Genomic DNA, 19,028 nt, shown 5'->3' with positions numbered 1-19,028 from the left:
TTGAATCTAATTGATGAAAGGAGAAAATATAAAAATGCAGTAAATGAAGCAGGCAAAAAGGAATACAAACGTCTCAAAAATGAGATCGATAGGAAGTGCAAAATGGCTAAGCAGGGATGGCTAGAGGACAAATGTAAGGATGTAGAGGCTTGTCTCACTAGGGATAAGATAGATACTGCCTACAGGAAAATTAGAGACCTTTGGAGAGAAGAGAACCACTTGTATGAATATCAAGAGCTCAGATGGCAACCCAGTTCTAAGCAAAGAAGGGAAGGCAGAAAGGTGGAAGGAGTATATAGAGGGTTTATACAAGGGTGATGTACTTGAGGACAATATTATGGAAATGGAAGAGGATGTAGATGAAGATGAAATGGGAGATAAGATACTGCGTGAAGAGTTTGAGAGAGCACTGAAGGACCTGAGTCGAAACAAGGCCACGGCAGTAGACAACATTCCATTAGAACTACTGATGGCCTTGGGAGAGCCAGTCATGACAAAACTCTACCATCTGGTGAGCAAGATGTATGAGACAGGCGAAGTACCCTCAGACTTCAAAAAGAATATAATAATTCCAATCCCAAAGAAAGCAGGTGTTGACAGATGTGAAAATTACCGAACTATCAGTTTAATAAGTCACAGCTGTAAAATACTAACGCGAATTCTTTACAGACGAATGGAAAAACTGGTAGAAGCGGACCTCGGGGAAGATCAGTTTGGATTCCCTAGAAATGTTGGAACACGTGAGGCAATACTAACCTTAAGACTTATCTTAGAAGAAAGATTAAGAAAAGGCAAACCTACGTTTCTAGCATTTTTAGACTTAGATAAAGCTTTTCACAATGTTTACTGGAATACTCTCTTTCAAATTCTGAAGGTGGCAGGGGTAAAATACAGGGAGCGAAAGGCTATTTACAATTTGTACAGAAACCAGATGGCAGTTATAAGAGTCGAGGGGCATGAAAGGGAAGCAGTGGTTGGGAAAGGAGTGAGACAGGGTTGTAGCCTCTCCCCGATGTTATTCAATCTGTATATTGAGCAAGCAGTAAAGGAAACTAAAGAAAAATTCGGAGAAGGTATTAAAATTCATGGAGAAGAAGTAAAAACTTTGAGGTTCGCCGATGACATTGTAATTCTGTCAGAGACAGCAAAGGACTTGGAAGAGCAGTTGAACGGAATGGACAGTGTCTTGAAAGGAGGATATAAGATGAACATCAACAAAAGCAAAACGAGGATAATGGAATGTAGTCAAATTAAATCGGGTGATGCTGAGGGGATTAGATTAGGAAATGAGACACTTAAAGTAGTAAAGGAGTTTTGCTATTTAGGGAGCAAAATAACTGATGATGGTCGAAGTAGAGAGGATATAAAATGTAGACTGGCAATGGCAAGGAAATTGTTTCTGAAGAAGAGAAATTTGTTAACATCGAGTATAGATTTAAGTGTCAGGAAGTCGTTTCTGAAAGTATTTGTATGGAGTGTAGCCATGTATGGAAGTGAAACATGGACGATAACCAGTTTGGACAAGAAGAGAATAGAAGCTTTCGAAATGTGTGGTGCTACAGAAGAATGCTGAAGATAAGGTGGGTAGATCACGTAACTAATGAGGAGGTATTGTATAGGATTGGGGAGAAGAGAAGTTTGTGGCACAACTTGACCAGAAGAGGGGATCGGTTGGTAGGACATGTTCTGAGGCATCAAGGGATCACAAATTTAGTATTGGAGGGCAGCGTGGAGGGTAAAAATCGTAGAGGGAGACCAAGAGATCAATACACTAAGCAGATTCAGAAGGATGTAGGTTGCAGTAGGTACTGGGAGATGAAGAAGCTTGCACAGGATAGAGTAGCATGGAGAGCTGCATCAAACCAGTCTCAGGACTGAAGACCACAACAACAACAACAACATGGCCAGAATCAACACAAAAGAACAGAACAAACACTCAGAGTAAACGATAAAAAACCCCTGCCCGAATAAAACGTGAAACTAAGCCAGCCATAACAGGGTCATCAGATAAAAGGGCAGGGAGCGTATCAGGCAGCGCAAATGTCTGCCTGACCACAGCTAAAAGGGGGCAGGCCAACAAAATGTGGGCCACTGTCAAAGCCGCCCCGCAGCGACATAGAGGAGGGTCCTCCCGGCGCAGTAAATAACTGTGTGTCAGCCGGGAGTGGCCAATGCGGAGCCGACAAAGGATGACTTGAGTCCCTGCGGTTGGCTCGCATGGATGACCGCCACACAGTCGTCGTCTCCTTAATGGCACGGAGTTTATTGGGCGTGATCCGATCGCGCCATTCAGCGTCCCAAAGCGCAAAAACTTTTCGGGGAGGACTGCCCGAAAATCAGTCTCTGGGAGGCCAACATCCAAAGATGATTTACTCGTGGCCTCTTTCGCCAGGCGGTCAGCATGTTCATTGCCCGGGATACCAACATGACCGGGGGTCCACACAAAGACCACAGAGCGGCCGCAACGCGCAAGAGTATGCAGGGACTCATGGATAGCCATCACCAGACGAGAACGAGGGAAACACTGGCCGAGAGCTCGTAAACCGCTCAGGGAATCGCTACAGATAACGAAGGACTCACCTGAGCAGGAGCGGATATACTCTAGGGCTCGAAAGATGGCGACCAGCTCAGCAGTGTAAACGCTGCAGCCAGCCGCCAAGGACCGTTGTTCGGAATGGTCCCCTAGAGTTAGCGGATACCCGACACGACCAGCAACCATCGAACCGTCGGTGTAAACAATTCCAGAGCCCTCATACGTGGCCAGGATGGAATAAAAGCGGCGGCGGAAGGTCTCTGGAGGGACTGAGTCCTTCGGGCCCTGTGCCAAGTCGAGCTGAAGGCAAGGGCGGGGCACACACCATGGGGGCGTGCGCAGAGGTGCCCGGAAAGGAGGAGGAACAGGGAAGAACCCAAGCCCAGAGAGGAGCTCTTTGACGCGTACGGCGATCGGACAACCCGACCGGGGCCGACGGTCTGGCATATGGACGACTGACTGCGGGAACAGGACACGGTAATTTGGATGCCCGGGCAAGCTAAAAACATGGGCAGCATAAGCAGCCAGTAATTGTTGGCGTCGCAACCGCAGTGGAGGGACGCCTGCCTCCACTAGTATGCTGTCCACAGGGCTGGTGCGGAAAGCACCAGTGGCAAGGCGTATCCCGCTGTGGAGAATTGGGTCCAGCACCCGCAACGCAGATGGGGATGCTGAGCCATAAGCCAGGCTCCCATAATCCAGACGGGACTGGATTAACGCCTGGTAGAGCCGCAACAGGGTAGATCGGTCGGCGCCCCAGCGGGTGTGGCTCAAGCATCTCAGAGCGTTTAGATGCCGCCAACACGTCTGTTTAAGCTGCCGGATATGAGGCAGCCAAGTCAACCGGGCATCGAAAACCACCCCCAAAAACCTGTGGGTCTCCACCACAGCAAGAGGTACGTTGTCAAGAGAAAGCCGCGGCTCAGGATGGACCGTTCGGCGCCGGCAGAAATGCATAACGCGGGTCTTGGCAGCCGAAAACTGAAAACCATGCGCTGCAGCCAAAGACTGCGCCTTGCGAATTGCGCCCTGTAGCTGACGTTCAGCAGCTGCAATGCCAATAGAGCTGTAGTAAAGGCAGAAGTCGTCAGCATACAGGGAAGCGGAGACAGAATTTCCCACGGCCGCAGCGAGCCCGTTAATGGCTATTAAAAACAGGCAGACACTTAAAACAGAACCCTGTGGCACGCCGTTCTCCTGGACGTGGGAGGAACTATATGAGGCTGCGACTTGCACGCGGAAGGTACGATACGACAGGAAATTGCGGATAAAGATCGACAGAGGGCCCCGTAGACCCCATCCATGAAGCGTAGAAAGGATGTGATGACGCCATGTCGTATCGTACGCCTTCCGCATGTCGAAAAAGACAGCGACCAGGTGCTGACGGCGGGCAAAGGCAGTACGGATGACCGATTCCAGGCTCACCAGATTGTCGGCGGCGGAGCGGCCTTTACGGAACCCACCCTGAGACGGAGCCAGAAGGCCCCGAGACTCCAGTACCCAATGCAAGCGCCGGCTCACCATCCGTTCGAGAAGCTTGCAAAGAACGTTGGTGAGGCTAATGGGGCGGTAGCTGTCCACCTCCAAAGGGCTCTTGCCCGGTTTCAAAACGGGGATGACAATGCTCTCCCACCATTGCGACGGAAACTCACCCTCGACCCAGAGACGGTTGTACAGGTCGAGGAGGCGTCGCTTGCAGTCCACTGAAAGGTGTTTCAGCATCTGACAGTGGATGCTATCTGGCCCGGGAGCGGTATCAGGGCAAGCGGCAAGGGCACTGTGAAATTCCCACTCACTGAATGGAGCGTTGTAGGATTCATAAGTGTGGGTGCGAAAAGAAAGGCTCCGACGTTCCATCCGCTCTTTAATGGAGCGGAAGGCCTGGGGGTAATGCGCAGAAGCGGAACTCATAGCAAAATGCTCTGCTAAGTGGTTTGCAATGACGTCGGAGTCAGTACAAACTGCTCCATTCAGTGAGAGCGCAGGGACGCTGACAGGTGGCCGATAGCCGTAGACGCGTCGAATCTTGGCCCAGACCTGCGATGGAGTGACATGGAGGCCAATGTGGACACGTACCGCTCCCAGCACTCCTGCTTGCTTTGGCGGATAAGGCGGCGGGCCCGCGCACGCAGCCGTTTGAAGGTGATCAGGTGTTCAATGCAGGGATGTCGCTTGTGACACTGTAGCGCCCGCCGGCGATCTGTAATCGCTGCAGCGATCTCAGGCGACCACCAAGGCACAGTCCGCCGCCGAGGGGACCCAGAGGAGCGGGGAATGGCAGATTCGGCGGCAGTAGCGATGCCGGTGGTGACCGATTGAACCACCGCATCAATGTCATCATTAGAGAGAGGCTCAAGGGCGGCAGTGGAGGAGAACAAGTCCCAGTCAGCCTTATTCATAGCCCATCTGCTAGGGCGCCCAGAAGAGTGACGCTGTGGTAGTGACAGAAAGATCGGAAAGTGGTCACTACCACACAGGTCGTCATGCACACTCCATTGGACAGACGGTAAGAGGCTAGGGCTACAGATTGAAAGGTCAATGGCGGAGTATGTGCCATGCGCCACACTGAAGTGTGTGAAGGCACCATCATTTAAAATCGAGAGATCGAGCTGCGACAATAAATGCTCAACGATGGCGCCTCGACCTGTTGCCACTGACCCACCCCACAGAGGGTTATGGGCGTTGAAGTCGCCCAATAGCAAGAAAGGTGTCGGCAATTGGGCTATCAGCGCAGCCAGGACATGCTGCGAGACATCACCATCCTCTGGATGGTAAAGACTGCAGACGGTAACAGCCTGTGGCGTCCACACCCTAACAGCGACAGCCTCTAAAGGGGTTTGGAGAGGGACAGACTCGCTGTGCAGAGTGTGAAGGACATAGAGGCAGACGCCACCAGACACCCTTTCATATGCTGCCCGGTTCTTATAATAACCCCGATAGCCACGGAGGGCGGGGGTTCGCATTGCTGGAAGCCAAGTTTCCTGAAGAGCAATGCAGAAGAAAGGGTGAAGGCTGAGAAGTTGTTGGAGCTCAGCTAGATGGTGGAAAAAACCGCCGCAGTTCCACTGGAGGATGATATTGTCCATGGCTGAGAAAGGCGTGAAAGGACTGGGAAGGCAATTTACGCCGCTTGTTCACTCACTGCCACCGATTTAGTACCCGTGCGAGTGTCATCCATGGCGTCTGAAGGACCAGCGAGATCAAGGTCCTCAGCGGACGCTAGAATCTCGACCTCATCCTCAGACGCAGAGCCCGAAGGGTGCGGTGGGGTTGGTGCCACCGCAAGTTCTTTGGCCTTAGAGGTCTTTCTCTTGGACTTCTCTCGCTGAACCTTGGGTTTCACCGGCTGGGAAGGCTTCACCGATTCAGTCTCCAGGACGGAGGAGGATCGTGAAGCCCTACGCCCGGCCGCTGGTGAGGACTTATGCCACTGTCGGCCGTCATCCTTCCCGCTGGTGGAACCCTGGGAAAGGAGGGTCCCAAGGGAACTCTTACGGGCGAGAGTAGCCGAAGAAGTTAGACGCTTCTCCGGCTGAGAAGCGGGGACGGACGTCCCCGACGGGTGGGAGGATGTTTCTCCTGAGGTAGGTGGTGCAGGAGCAACCGGTGGGGTAGAGCCCCCCCCCCCCCACGGGCAAGGGGGCAGGAGGAGTCGTACTGCTTATCGAGCTGGCTGGAAGTCTCGAAACTGATGGGGCTAGCACAGACGTTGTAGCAGCTGCGTAAGAAGATGTCATTCTCACAGGATGTAGTCTGTCATATTTCCTTTTGGCCTCAGTATAGGTCAGCCGGTCCAGGGTCTTATATTCCATGATTTTGCGCTCTTTCTGAAAGACTTTGCAGTCAGGCGAGCAAGGGGAATGATGCTCTCCGCAGGACACAGATGGGAGGCGGGGCACATGGAGTATTGGGATGTGATGTGCGTCCACAATCTCGACATGTGAGGCTGGAAGTGCAGTGGGAAGACATATGCCCGAACTTCCAGCACTTAAATCACCGCATCGGGGGAGGGATATAGGGCTTGACGGTAGACCATCACCTTGACCTTCTCCGGTAATGTGTCACCCTCGAAGGCCAAGATGAAGGCACTGGTAGCAACCTGATTGTCCTTCGGACCCCGATGAACGCGCCGGACGAAATGAACACCTCTACGCTCTAAGTTGGCGCGCAGCTCGTCATCATACTGCAAAAGTAGGTCCCTATGGAAAATTACTCCCTGGACCATATTTAAACTCTTATGTGGTGTAATGGTAACGGGAACATCCCCCAACTTGTCACAAGCAAGTAACCTGCGTGACTGGGCGGAGGATGCCGTTTGTATCAGTACTGACTCACAGCGCATTTCGGACAAGCCCTCCACCTCCCCAAACTTGTCCTCTAAATGCTCGGCGAAGAACTGAGGCTTTGTGGATAGAAAAGACTCCCCATCAGCTCTCGTGCAAACTAAGAATCGGGGCGAATAACTATTACCTCCATCCTGAGACTTACGCTCCTCCCACGGCGTGGCCAGAGAAGGGAACGTTTTCGGATCGTACTTTTGAGCATTAAATTGAGCCCGAGAACGCTTAGAGACTGCCGGCGGCTGGCCGATAGCGAGAGATGATGTACCACGCTTCATTGCGGGTCATCCGCCCTGACGCCACCTACTCCGACCAAGGGCCCTCCCCACGGGCGCCACCCAGCCGCAGCAATAGCCACCTGGCAGGATGTCCATTGCCGGGAGTCCTGATGCCCCAGGGAGATGGGCATCTACTCCTTAGCATACGTGGGGAGTTAACGGCGCAGGCATGAGTAGAGCGATCCCTGTGTTGTCAGGGGGCTACAACCAACAGGGTACATGGCGGCCCCACCACAACGCACTGGCTACCGTGCTGGATCTTAGATGCTAAAATGTCCAAGGTCGTCGTCGCAGTTAAAAGCAACACTGCAGAGTGCAGTGTGGTAATCGCACCCAGTGACGTATCCCCGCCCAAGAGACGGAAAACGAGCGGGACACCATTGCAACGACGAAAAAGTCGGCTAAAGGTCTCTATGCACGACGGATACAGTGCACCATGTAAGGCGCCCTTCCCCAATTGGCTCGCTCTTCGGAATAATTTAGAAAGATGGAGGTCAAACCCGAGAGGGGACCATCACATAAGGCCGAAACATTTGAGACTCCTTTTAGTCGCCTCTTACGACAGGCAGGAATACCACAGGCCTATTCTAACCCCCGAACCCGCAGGGGGGGCAGCTTTTAGAACTTTCTGCAGTCCCTCACCTTTTCCGGCGGACGGGGCATTGTGAAGTCGAGACAACAAAAGAGTGTTAATAGCGAGTAGCGATGGGGCAAGTCGGGTCTATGCCAAATCGAACTGAAAGTTTGCATAAACACAGTTGGGACGAAAAACTGAGATAACATTCAACATCGTTCTCTCTCTCTCTCTCTCTCTCTCTCTCTCTCTCTCTCTCTCTCTCTCACGCGTCTGCACAGATTATGGTTCAGTTCAGTTACTCAACCCGAGTTTCGTTGTTTCCAAACTAGTGATTACATATATTTAGTCACGAGCGCGCAAATTGTGGTATTTCAGCTTAAAATTTCGAAGACAGACTTGTGAAAGAAACGTGGTGTATAGACTTGTGACGGCTGTCTGGCGATCGTAAAGTAAAAATGGCTGTTCACGGTTCTGATGTCATACTGCACTACAGGCCGCAATATCGGGTGTTTTGGTTTGGAACTTTGAAAATATACTGGTGAACAATCCGAAACTTGCTGAACAGATTTTAACAGCCATCGGGCGATCTTCAGATAGAAAACGGAGCGTCAAGAGCATAAATTGTTACCGTGCTATATGCTGCAATTTTTTTAAAAATTTTGAAGAGATACTCGTGAGACACTCAGAATTCACTGCGGACTGGAGCGAGGTATAAATGACATTTTGGTTTCTGCACGAGTTGCACCGTTGCCTCTTCCACATATGTTGACTTCTGTACACTTGTGAAAATAAACAGCACTAGATTTTTTTCTTTGCGAATTTAAAACCAATTTATTTATTATGAGTTTCGAGTTGCATCAGCACATTATATAACTACATACAGAGGGGTTCAGAAAAATGTACACACACACACACACACACACACACACACACACACACACACACACACACACAGATTGTTTATATCTTTGGAACAAAATGATATCGTTGCAATTTTGCACGGTAGCGTAGTCCATAGTTTTTTCAAGAGCTATTGGCGCGCGTTTTCCAGCAAATGACAGTGCAACAATGAATGAAGCGAGATTGTCGTTTGAGCAACGCAAGGCCTTATTGCAGTGGTGGAGGCAAACGGTAATGGTGAAATGTGTACGGAACGCAGCCACCAACACGCAAACAGATTTATCATATTCGGGATAAATTTTAAGACGACGGTACTATTCAGGATGTGGATAAGGAAAGGTCTGACCGACCAAAAACATCAAGTACAGCTTCCATCGCTGCACGTGAAAGCGAGGTAAGCAGATAAGGCATACGATAAATTCTGAAGGCTGCAAAGCGGAAAGTGGACATTTCAAGATAGCTGCACGCTGTGGACGAGGATGACCAGGATCGAAAGATGGAAGTGTGAGTGGTTTGAAGGTATGCTAGAAGGGGGAAACCAGTTGGCGCTATGGCTGCCCGCTAGATGGCGCTGCCATAGGTCAAACGCATATCAACTGCGGTTTTTTTTAAATAGGAACCCCATTTTTTTATTACATATTCGTGTAGTATGTAAAGAAATATGAATGTTTTAGTTGGACCACTTTTTTCACTTTGTGATAGATGGCGCTGTAATAGTCACAAACGTGTAAGTACGTGGTGTCACGTAACATTCCGCCAGTGCGGACGGTATTTGCTTCGTGATACATTACCCGTGTTAAAATAGACCGTTTACCAATTGCGGAAAAGGTCGAGATCGAGTTGATGTCTGGCTATCGAGATCAAAATGCCCAACGGGCGTGTGCTATGTATGCTACTCGGTATCCTGGACGACATCGTCAAAGTGTCCGAACCGTTCGCCGGATAGGCGAACTGGAAGTGTTCAGCCACTTGTGAAACGTCAACCACGACCTGCAACAAATTATGATGCCCAAGTCGGTGTTTTAGCTGCTGTCGCCGCTAATTCGCACATCAGTAGCAGACAAATTGCGCGAGAGTCGGGAATCTCAAAAACGTCGGTGTTGAGAATGCTACATCAACATCGATTGCACCCGTACCATATTTCTATGCACCAGGAATCGCATGGCGACGACATTGAACGTCGTGTACAGTTCTGCAGGTTAATGTATGGTGCGGCATTATGGGAGGAAGGATAATTGGCCCCCATTTTATCGATGGCAATCTAAATGGTGCAATGTATTCTGATTTTCTACGTAATGTTCTACCGATGTTACTATAAGATGTTTCACTGCATGACAGAATGTCGATGTACTTCCAACATGATTGATGCCCGGCACATAGCTCGCGTGCGGTTGATGCGGTAGTGAATAGCATATTTCATGACAGGTGGATTGGTCGTCGAAGCACCATACCATGGCCCGCACGTTCACCGAATCTGACTTCCCCGGATTTATTTCTGTGGGGAAAGTTAAAGGATATTTGCTATCGTGATCCACCGACAACGCCTGACAACATGCTTCAGCGCATTGTCAATTCATGTGCGAACATTACGGAAGGCGAACTACTCGCTGTTGAGAGGAATGTCGTTACACGTATTGCTAAATGCATTGAGGTTGACGGACATCATTTTGAGCGTTTATTGCATTAATGTGGTATTTACAGGTAATCACGCTGTAACAGCATGCGTTCTCAGAAATGATCAAGTTCACAAAGGTATATGTGTCACATTGGAACAACCAAAATAAAATGTTCAAAGGTACCTACGTTCTGTATTTTAATTTAAAAAACCTACCTGTTACCAACTGTTCGTCTAAAATTGTGAGCCATATGTTTGTGACTATTACATCGCCATTTATCACAAAGCGAAAAAAGTGGTCCAACTAAAATATTCATATTTCTTTACGTACTACACGAATATGTAATAAAAAATGGGGTTCCTATTTTTTTAAAAAACGCAGTTGATACACGTTTGACCTATGGCAGCGCCAGAACGCTGCAGCTGCCGTACCGGATGACTAAGAATCAGTTTTCCCTCTAGCAGTGTCGAACAATGTACAGGGATTTACACAGTTTTTTTTCTGTATGTGTTACTAGCATTAGTATTATTCCATGTAATATGAAATAAGCATCCCCCCTCCCCCAAGGAATGTCTATCTAGCGGGCCAGCCATAGCGCCACCTGGTTTCCCCCTTCAAGCTAGATAAGTTTCGTTCTTTGTAGTTCTTTCGTTTGACGCTTATTTCGTGAGGTATTTGGCCCGGTCATGATCAATGGACCACCCTGTATATACATTTGCACGGGTTCACCTATCACTGTCACTTTCTGACAGAAGTAGTTCCACATATAAATCTGTGCATTAATATATGAATACACTGTGCAGTCGTTGGACTGATTAAGGTGTACTTTTTGGAGTTTTTCATTAGTCAGGAATTTATCATTGATGAAATTTGACAGCCGACGTGATGTGAACGTAGTGTACGTTTCTCCAGAAGACCTTCCATTTCGATCGAGGAGATTTTCTTTGATTCGATTACAATGTGCTGTTGATGTCAGGAATCGTACAGTATCCAAATCTGTGGGGAATTCAGGTGTGACAGTGGCCCTATGTTTCTGTGTAGGAACGTGAGCGCAGGCATACTCGACCTCACGTTTCCAGTCGACCACGTATGACCACCACAATAGAACGTCGCCATACAAACACGTGATAATACCTTCACATCTGCGCCCGCCATTCCAGAACAAGTAATGGATCCTCTGCAACACTGTCACCCCGTACCATTGATCAGAGACCAGCAGCACACGGACTAGGTAATTACCATCCCTAAGTCCATGACTCTTCATAAACCTGCAGCATCAACCAACTCCACTCTAAAATTTGTTAAGTTCCACTGTAACGCTAGCTTATGATACTATTTTGGCGGTGTCCTTGAATTCATTTCAATACTGCATCTAGTTTTGGCTATTTTGCATTCAATCCTCCATTTGCACATTTAGTCTTCTTTTTTTCCGTTGTTCTTTACTCGCCCGCGAATCGAGAATGGTTTTTTTCTGGTGGTGGATAGCCGAAGTGCCGATCAGCTGCTCTGTATCCACGTTGTTCCGATTTCAAATTATACTGTTACTTTCAATTTATTGCCCACATCATATGAATACCTTTTATTTTTTCCATTACGAAACTAGCTACTAACAAAAATATTGTACTGTTACTGATAACACTAATCACTTTCACTTAAAGTTCACCGCATCATAGGCTAGACAGTGTTGGGTTTGCGATGGCGGGGTGGGAGGGTGACAGTGTTAGCAAGCTTGGCAATCTCCGCAAGTCACGTTCGTTGGATCGGTGCAGTGTTGATGCCTGTTGAATCCAATCTTACCAGAGAATCCACTGTTGCCGGGTTGAGAGGTTTCCCGCAGCATTGAATATATGGCTATTTTTAAAACTGGCGGGAATTTTAAATCAAACACTGGACATTTTATACTAATTCCGAGTATATAAGATGCACGTGAATTTTGGTGGCAACTCTTCGAAGGAAAAAGTGCGTCTTATATTCCGTAAAATACGGACTCTAGATGGCGCTATAACATTCCTAGTACGCAATTGACGCATTCCCAGGTGGCTATTTGTTATTATTCATAAATTTCATTTTGTTCAAAGACACGAGTGAAGCAACCTTCAGTCGTGATATTATAAGTTTAGGAATTTCTCGGTTAGATTATTATAACAAAGCAACAAAGGTCATCACAAATCTACAGATCCCAGTCATTCCGGTTTTTTTTTTAATAAACGCATGCATCTGTATTTTCTAACGATAGGCGGCAAAGTAATATTGTGAATAAGCACTTACTGGCCTCCAAATAAGAAAGATGATAGTATAAATGCTTTATTTATCAATTGCAAATAAGGCAGTGCAAGATCTAAATGACCCTCTGTAGTTCTTAAGTTTTAGCACCAGCTCCAGAAGGCCTCACTTGATGTTCCCTGTCAAGAAGAAAACTAAGATAACGAGACCAAAGGTAAAACTTCAATTTTCACCAAAATCCGCTTGCCTTCATACAGAATGCGAGGTCCCTAGCAATGAGTAAGATGAGAATGCTCTACGCTACTTAACCGATACCGTGAGGATACTTGGAACCTCTATCTCGTCCATTGAATCCACCTGGCAAAGAGTCGCAGACCGGCGTGCAATGGTCAAGAATTGGTCGAACAACGGTTTTGAGTTGCTGAGTTAATAAATCACAATCACGCATCTGCCTTTACTACAACTAGATGTGTGTGACTGTGCCATTTCAGGTCACTAAGGCCACTACTTGATATTTTACTGTTTTTACTACTTTTCTCGTCACTCGTTTAATTTAACAATAATGATAAATAATAGTAAAGTGATTCCGTACACTATATTAATAATTAGTTTATAACTAAAATGCTAAGTATTACTTGTGCTAAACAAGCTAAATAAACATACTAAAAATTAGCAGGAAAGTCGTTCTTAAAGAATGCCACTGCATCCTATTTTCACTACAAGATGGCTAAGATTTATCTAATGCTACCCGCAGGACTACAGTCATTATCATCACAGACTAAGAACAAAATATACTAAAAGTCAAGATGCATCTCTGCAATGAAATATTTCATGGAATAATGTGCAATACCATATAGCATATATTATGTAGGTGGGTGTCTGCATAAGACATTAAACAGTTGTGAGTTAAAGATCCCTCCAGAAAAATCAACAATTGTTGCTGTAACAAAATGAACTAAGCCATGTTGTTTGAACATTGTAGTAAGATTCTCGTAGCATAAAAAAAAAACAAATAAAATACGATCTAGATTTCTTGGCATTACATTTAATTCAAGAATGAGTTTGGGACCTAATATAAAACACTTCTCCAGTACATGTGAAAATGCATTGAACCTTATGAGATCAACAAGAGTAATCTGTTGTGGGGAGCTCACCCCAACATTCTTCTTACTTTGTATCATATGTTGATACCTTCCATATAGTTTACAAATGCACATTCTACCACAACACTGACAAAAGTACCTAGCACTGCTGGACAGTTTACAGAACAAAAGGCTAGGTATTTGTCTTGGAGCTAAGCTTTCTCCCTCCCACTAAAGCCCTTCTAGAAGCAATAGAAATGTCTACATATTCGCAGAACACTGCAGTGTGATCTTTATGATTTGCAAAGAATGGCAGATACGTACTGCCCACTGATAAAAAAAGTGTGAAATGCTCTCAAATTGGGAATTACATCTATTAAAGATACAAAAGATGGAAATATCTGTAAAATAAAATTTGTAGATGTGACGTACTCTCAATGTTCCTACATGATTATCAAAACACCTATCAAAATAAATATTCATGTAATGTATGTTGATTGTTCTAGCAAAGGAAAAGGACGGGTAGTTTTCACTTACATCGTACCATGAAGACAAATTGGCGGGTTTCATTCAAAATATATCTCAAAAATGGGTATGGATAGTCACACTGAAAGCACTTTCTTCTTTCCACAAACTACATAAGAAAGGATGTTTCACCTACCAGGCAATGCTTCCATATTTCCAGCTGAAACATTCACTGTTATTGCTGCTTTAAAATACACACTATCCATCAAAATCCCCAAATCAGTAATAATCATCAACTCAGAAAGCATTTGAAATAAATTAGTTGCAGAAATTGGAACAAATGAGCTAGTAAATTAAATACATCCTGGACCTCTTAGATCACTATCATCAGGCAAACCAGGTTTGTCAAATTATGGAATTCACATGGGCTGAATCTCATTCCAGCATAAAAACAATGACGAAGCAGATCAATTAGCAAGAGATGAGAGTAGCAGTAGAAGACATGTGGACATAAAAGTCCCATGCACATACTGCCTCCTGAAAATAGATTAATTGAACCCCTTTGAAAGCAACAAAAGAATGGAGGTTAGTAAACAAGAGGGAAAAGCTATGCAACTATACAGCCACTCATACCACGACACACATGGCCCGTGAAATCCAGAAAATTAAGAAAAATAATAGCATTCATTGTGAGAACGTGTCTCAATCATTGACCTTTTTCTGCCCACTTAAAATTGGCATACTGTGGACTCAATTGTTCATCACAATTGGTTATTTAAATCACAGCCTGTATCAGTGGAATTGCTACAAGAAAATGAGAGTCAATTTTCACAGCAGATCTTGAGACATGGTCACTGTCTGTCTCTTTGCACTATTCCAGTTCTTGGACATACAACCAAGAGTGCAGATGACACTAGTCGGATTCATAGCACAAGAAGACATAAAAATCTAAAAGGAATGATGAAACAATGGAAACTCCAGGTTGTAATATGAAAAATGTAAGAAAAGACAGACTGGGCTGCCGGAGTTGGTGGTCATGTGTGCACGAGGTGTGCTTGCTCATGTGAATGAATGGTGTCTTTTTTCTGACGAAGGCTGTGGCCAAAAGCTAATGTGTAAGTTTCTTAATTGTGCCCGTCTGCAACTTAATGTGTCATCTTTATGGTAAGTAGCAATCAATATTTTGATTGTTACAAGGAATGATGGACATTGAATTAATAGAGTAACTGAATTAAATGTTTTAATACAAACAAGTGGTTAGCTGTCAACTTGTTCCTAATGGCATAATGGAATACATACAACAATTTCAGTCTGAAGGCAAATTTAAGAATGTGTGCCCCAAAATATATTTCTGAAGATGGTCAGATGTTATTTAGTATGTTTGTAAATCCATTTAATTTGAGATGACTAAAAAGTATGTATGCTACAAGCCAAAAATAATAAAATTTTAAAAAATATAATGTAGGTTCCTTGACAGTAACCACACATTTGAATCCAAAGGCCAGGAAGCAGTGAGTTTACACATTAGAGTACTGATTAGAGTACCACAGTCAAATTAATCAGTATAATTCTCAACAAAGCCATAAGCTTCAACAACTTCATTATGCCACCAACTTACAACACTAACAGTCAATCTCTGGTCAAAACACATTTTCTCCACATCAATGGCAGCTGAAAATCAGACTGTTGTTTCTAACACATCCTTTGACACAAGCTTGGCTAAAGATACCTACAGGGCATGTGGAATATTGCTTACATCATATCTCAAACATCTATGGGAATTTAAACTTCATTTTGCTACCTTCACCAATTTTCAGTAAAATCTTTTCTTTTGGTTAAGCAAGCATTGTAATTATTTAATGACGTATTTTAAGACCACAGGAAAAAAACTGGTAGACCATTTTTTTGCCAAAGTTATTTTATGATCCACATGCTCAGCTTATGTTCTGTAAATTACAGCACACAAATGCGTTAGGGAAGAAAGAATCTCATTACAGAAATATTGCCCATTTTAATACACATGCATTGGGGGGGGGGGGGAGGAGGAGGTAAGTCCTTCACATAAAACTAAACTAGACTCCATACGAATAGGCCTCAGAATGCCCAACGGCACTCACCGACTGCCATGTCGCCCTCAGCTTATGGGCACCTGCACATACAATGGGGTTTGGAGGGGGGGGGGGGGCAAAGAGGAGCAACCCTGAATGTTACACCGAATCATACTAACAGTGGACTTCATTTTGAGTTTCCCCAACCTACACTCAGAAAGACAGGTGTTGTATTCTTCACTTCTGCCTTAATGTTAAACCATATCCTCTGTTTCAATGCTTTTTGTTTTAATAACTGTGTTGTTCAGTGTAGTGCTGTTGTTAGTGAGTCTTTGTGATCAGAGGAAGATTTTTGTGCTGTTTCTTTTTTTCTTGCATGATATGCCACAAAACTGTGTTACACATCTTGCAAGAAAAAAAGAAATAGAACAAAAAAAAAAAAAAAATCTTCCGCCGATTACCAAAACTAACTAATAACACTTCACTGAAAAACACATTGCTATTAAAACAGAAAAAAACATTGAAATGGCTCATCTACATCTGAAAATAAAATCTAATTTGCATGGAAAGTAAAAAGATTCGGAGAAGAGACTTAGGGCATAGTAACACGAGCAAGGAATGCCTTGCAGCTGCAGACTGAAGTGTTTTGATAATTTTCAAGCCCCAGAAAGTTCAAAGATAATTTAAGATCTTAATGCCTTAGCTGTTTGGAAAAACAAACCCTACAGCTGTGCAGCTTAGTGTCAGTTTGCAAAGTTGCCAAATGACATAAGAAAAAAAGTTATGAAAAGGAGATTTTTAAAAAATAAAGTTTTAAGGGTTTTCAAAGAAGGTAATGTAATAGTGATTTAAAATTAGTAAGAAAATGAATTATTTTCATGTTTCTGTAAATACTGAAACCTCAGAATGAACAAAATATATTTTTGTACTTAACACTTACTAGCTCTGCCTCTTTTACCCCACAGCAGGTTCATGTTTTTTATTTATTACAAAAATCTTGTACGACAATTAATATGAATCACTGTGCTTCATTTTTTTAAAATTGTTCTGTAAAATTTATGTGTGTGTTTTTCCTCAGAGTTTTCCATAATGTTTCACATTGTATATTTTTACCATCGCATCCTAGACAATTCTACACTTAAGTGTCTATGGAATGAACAGCAACAACAACTTAACTTACCAACTATCAATGCTAATGATGTATCATGCTTTCATGACACATCCATGAAGATGTGTAACTACTGGGCCCATGGAACAATAAATGTAATTTAATGTTGTCAATGTAATCCAACAGATGGGAATCAGTACTGGAAAACAATTAAAGATTCTGTGCCAATTGCATGTGCTCAGCACTCTTAATCTGCCAATAAAGTTTGCCTGGATACTGAATGAACACTTGCAGAGGTGGATGCAAACCATACAGTGAACAGCAACTGCAATCAACAAAATTATATGGGCAAGAACAAATACCAGTATCTTATAACATAGGCTGAAATGAAATATTCCAACTGGGTTGGCCAATTGAATGTGTTACCTATGGTAATCTGTGCACTATTCTAAACGAAAAATTACTGTAGGGAGCCAAAAAAACAATGGTGGAGTTGCTACAACCGCACTGTTTAATTTTCTCCTTAATAACCTGTGTTATTAAATATGTGTTTCAAAGTTATACAGCAAGGTTCACTTAACTCACAACAGTATCTTTAACTTTGTGATGGTCACTAAAGTAAGCGACACCACACCTGATACAAAGTCACTAGGCGTCATCCAGAGGAAAGACCGGCTCCCTTAAGTTAGTATGGTCCTACCCCTCCTTGCACCAGAAATTTCAAAATATAGTGCACAGTCTAATAGCTACTAACTGTAGTATTTGCACGTATAGTAACAACATGATATAGTAATCCGAGGTATTAGAATAAGATTTTATTCAACATTTCATAATTCAATAGCTTAGCACCTGCAATGTGAGATTTTTCGAGCGGTTTTGGAGTACTGTCGCCAATTTATTACACAACCGAAAGGTTTATGGACCGAAGCGGTTTGTGCGTGCATGTGGGGTGGGGGACATTTTTATTAATAAATCACCTAAAAACCTGTGGTACATACACATTAACATTGAAACATTGTGGTGACCAAAATTACAAGTTGTACAAGCAGCCTTTGATTTTGCAGTCTAACGCCTCGACGCTAACTCACACTACACATAAAAGAGAGAACTGAAGTAATCGTCAGCTAGAGGCCCTGTAATTTTTTTTCGTTACGTATAGGGCGGGACGGTTGACAGTCCGGCACTCTTGAAGAAATCCTGCCCTGTGTAAGCGGTCTACAAACTATGTGGCAGTTTCCTGCGTACTAATTTTCACATCAATGATTTTTCATTCATACCTTTAAAGACGTACCACGAACTGGATGCATTGATTTGACATTTCTCTTTCAACGCTGATAAACTGCAACTTATTTTCCGCTCCTACGTTTGCCAAGCCATCCACTCCGCTTCTTAGGCTGCATAACAAAGTTGTTTGATGTCTTGACTTTAACATTGACCAGAGCCACCTACTGTATGTTACCCCGAACTGACAGCGCTCCGCATGCACAGCAGCTATCTGTCCGCTACTTGCTAAACCACAGCTGAGCGATTCGGATGGAGTGGCGGGAAGAAACGCGGTCCTTTTCTGTGCTGCGGTTGTAAGTCTTCCGTGGTTTTGCTGTGTTTGAAGGACGGTGGAATATTACAGAGGAAAATAGAAGACGCCTTTCATCGCTCATCTGACTTCTCGTTGTAAACTCGTTTTTAGAATATAGACAGGTTTACAGATGTACCGTTCGCTAATTGAAATTAGATCAAAATATGTTTCAGTAAACTATAAACGACAATGTATCTCACACATTTTTAGGGAAACAGGAATTTCGGATCAACTACCAATAGTGTTTCCTTGTTATTTTAAATTTTAAAAATTCTGATTATT

The 19,028-nt window shown here is 44.5% G+C and overlaps 1 protein-coding gene across 1 annotated transcript in view; it reads right to left on the bottom strand.

The window, feature by feature from the left end:
* Positions 1-18,594, bottom strand: part of LOC126235776 (uncharacterized) — an 81,072-nt gene extending 62,478 nt beyond the window's left edge. The window contains exon 1 of the mRNA XM_049944578.1: positions 18,448-18,594. Coding sequence (XP_049800535.1) covers positions 18,448-18,477 — 30 coding nt within the window. The 5' untranslated portion in view covers positions 18,478-18,594. The remainder of the gene's footprint in view (positions 1-18,447) is intronic.
* Positions 18,595-19,028: the final 434 nt, after the last annotated feature.

Source organism: Schistocerca nitens, chromosome 2 (assembly GCF_023898315.1).
Source record: "Schistocerca nitens isolate TAMUIC-IGC-003100 chromosome 2, iqSchNite1.1, whole genome shotgun sequence".
NCBI lineage: Eukaryota > Metazoa > Arthropoda > Insecta > Orthoptera > Acrididae > Schistocerca > Schistocerca nitens.
Note: the sequence above shows the minus strand (reverse complement) of the source record. Positions and strands in the feature narration are given on the sequence as shown.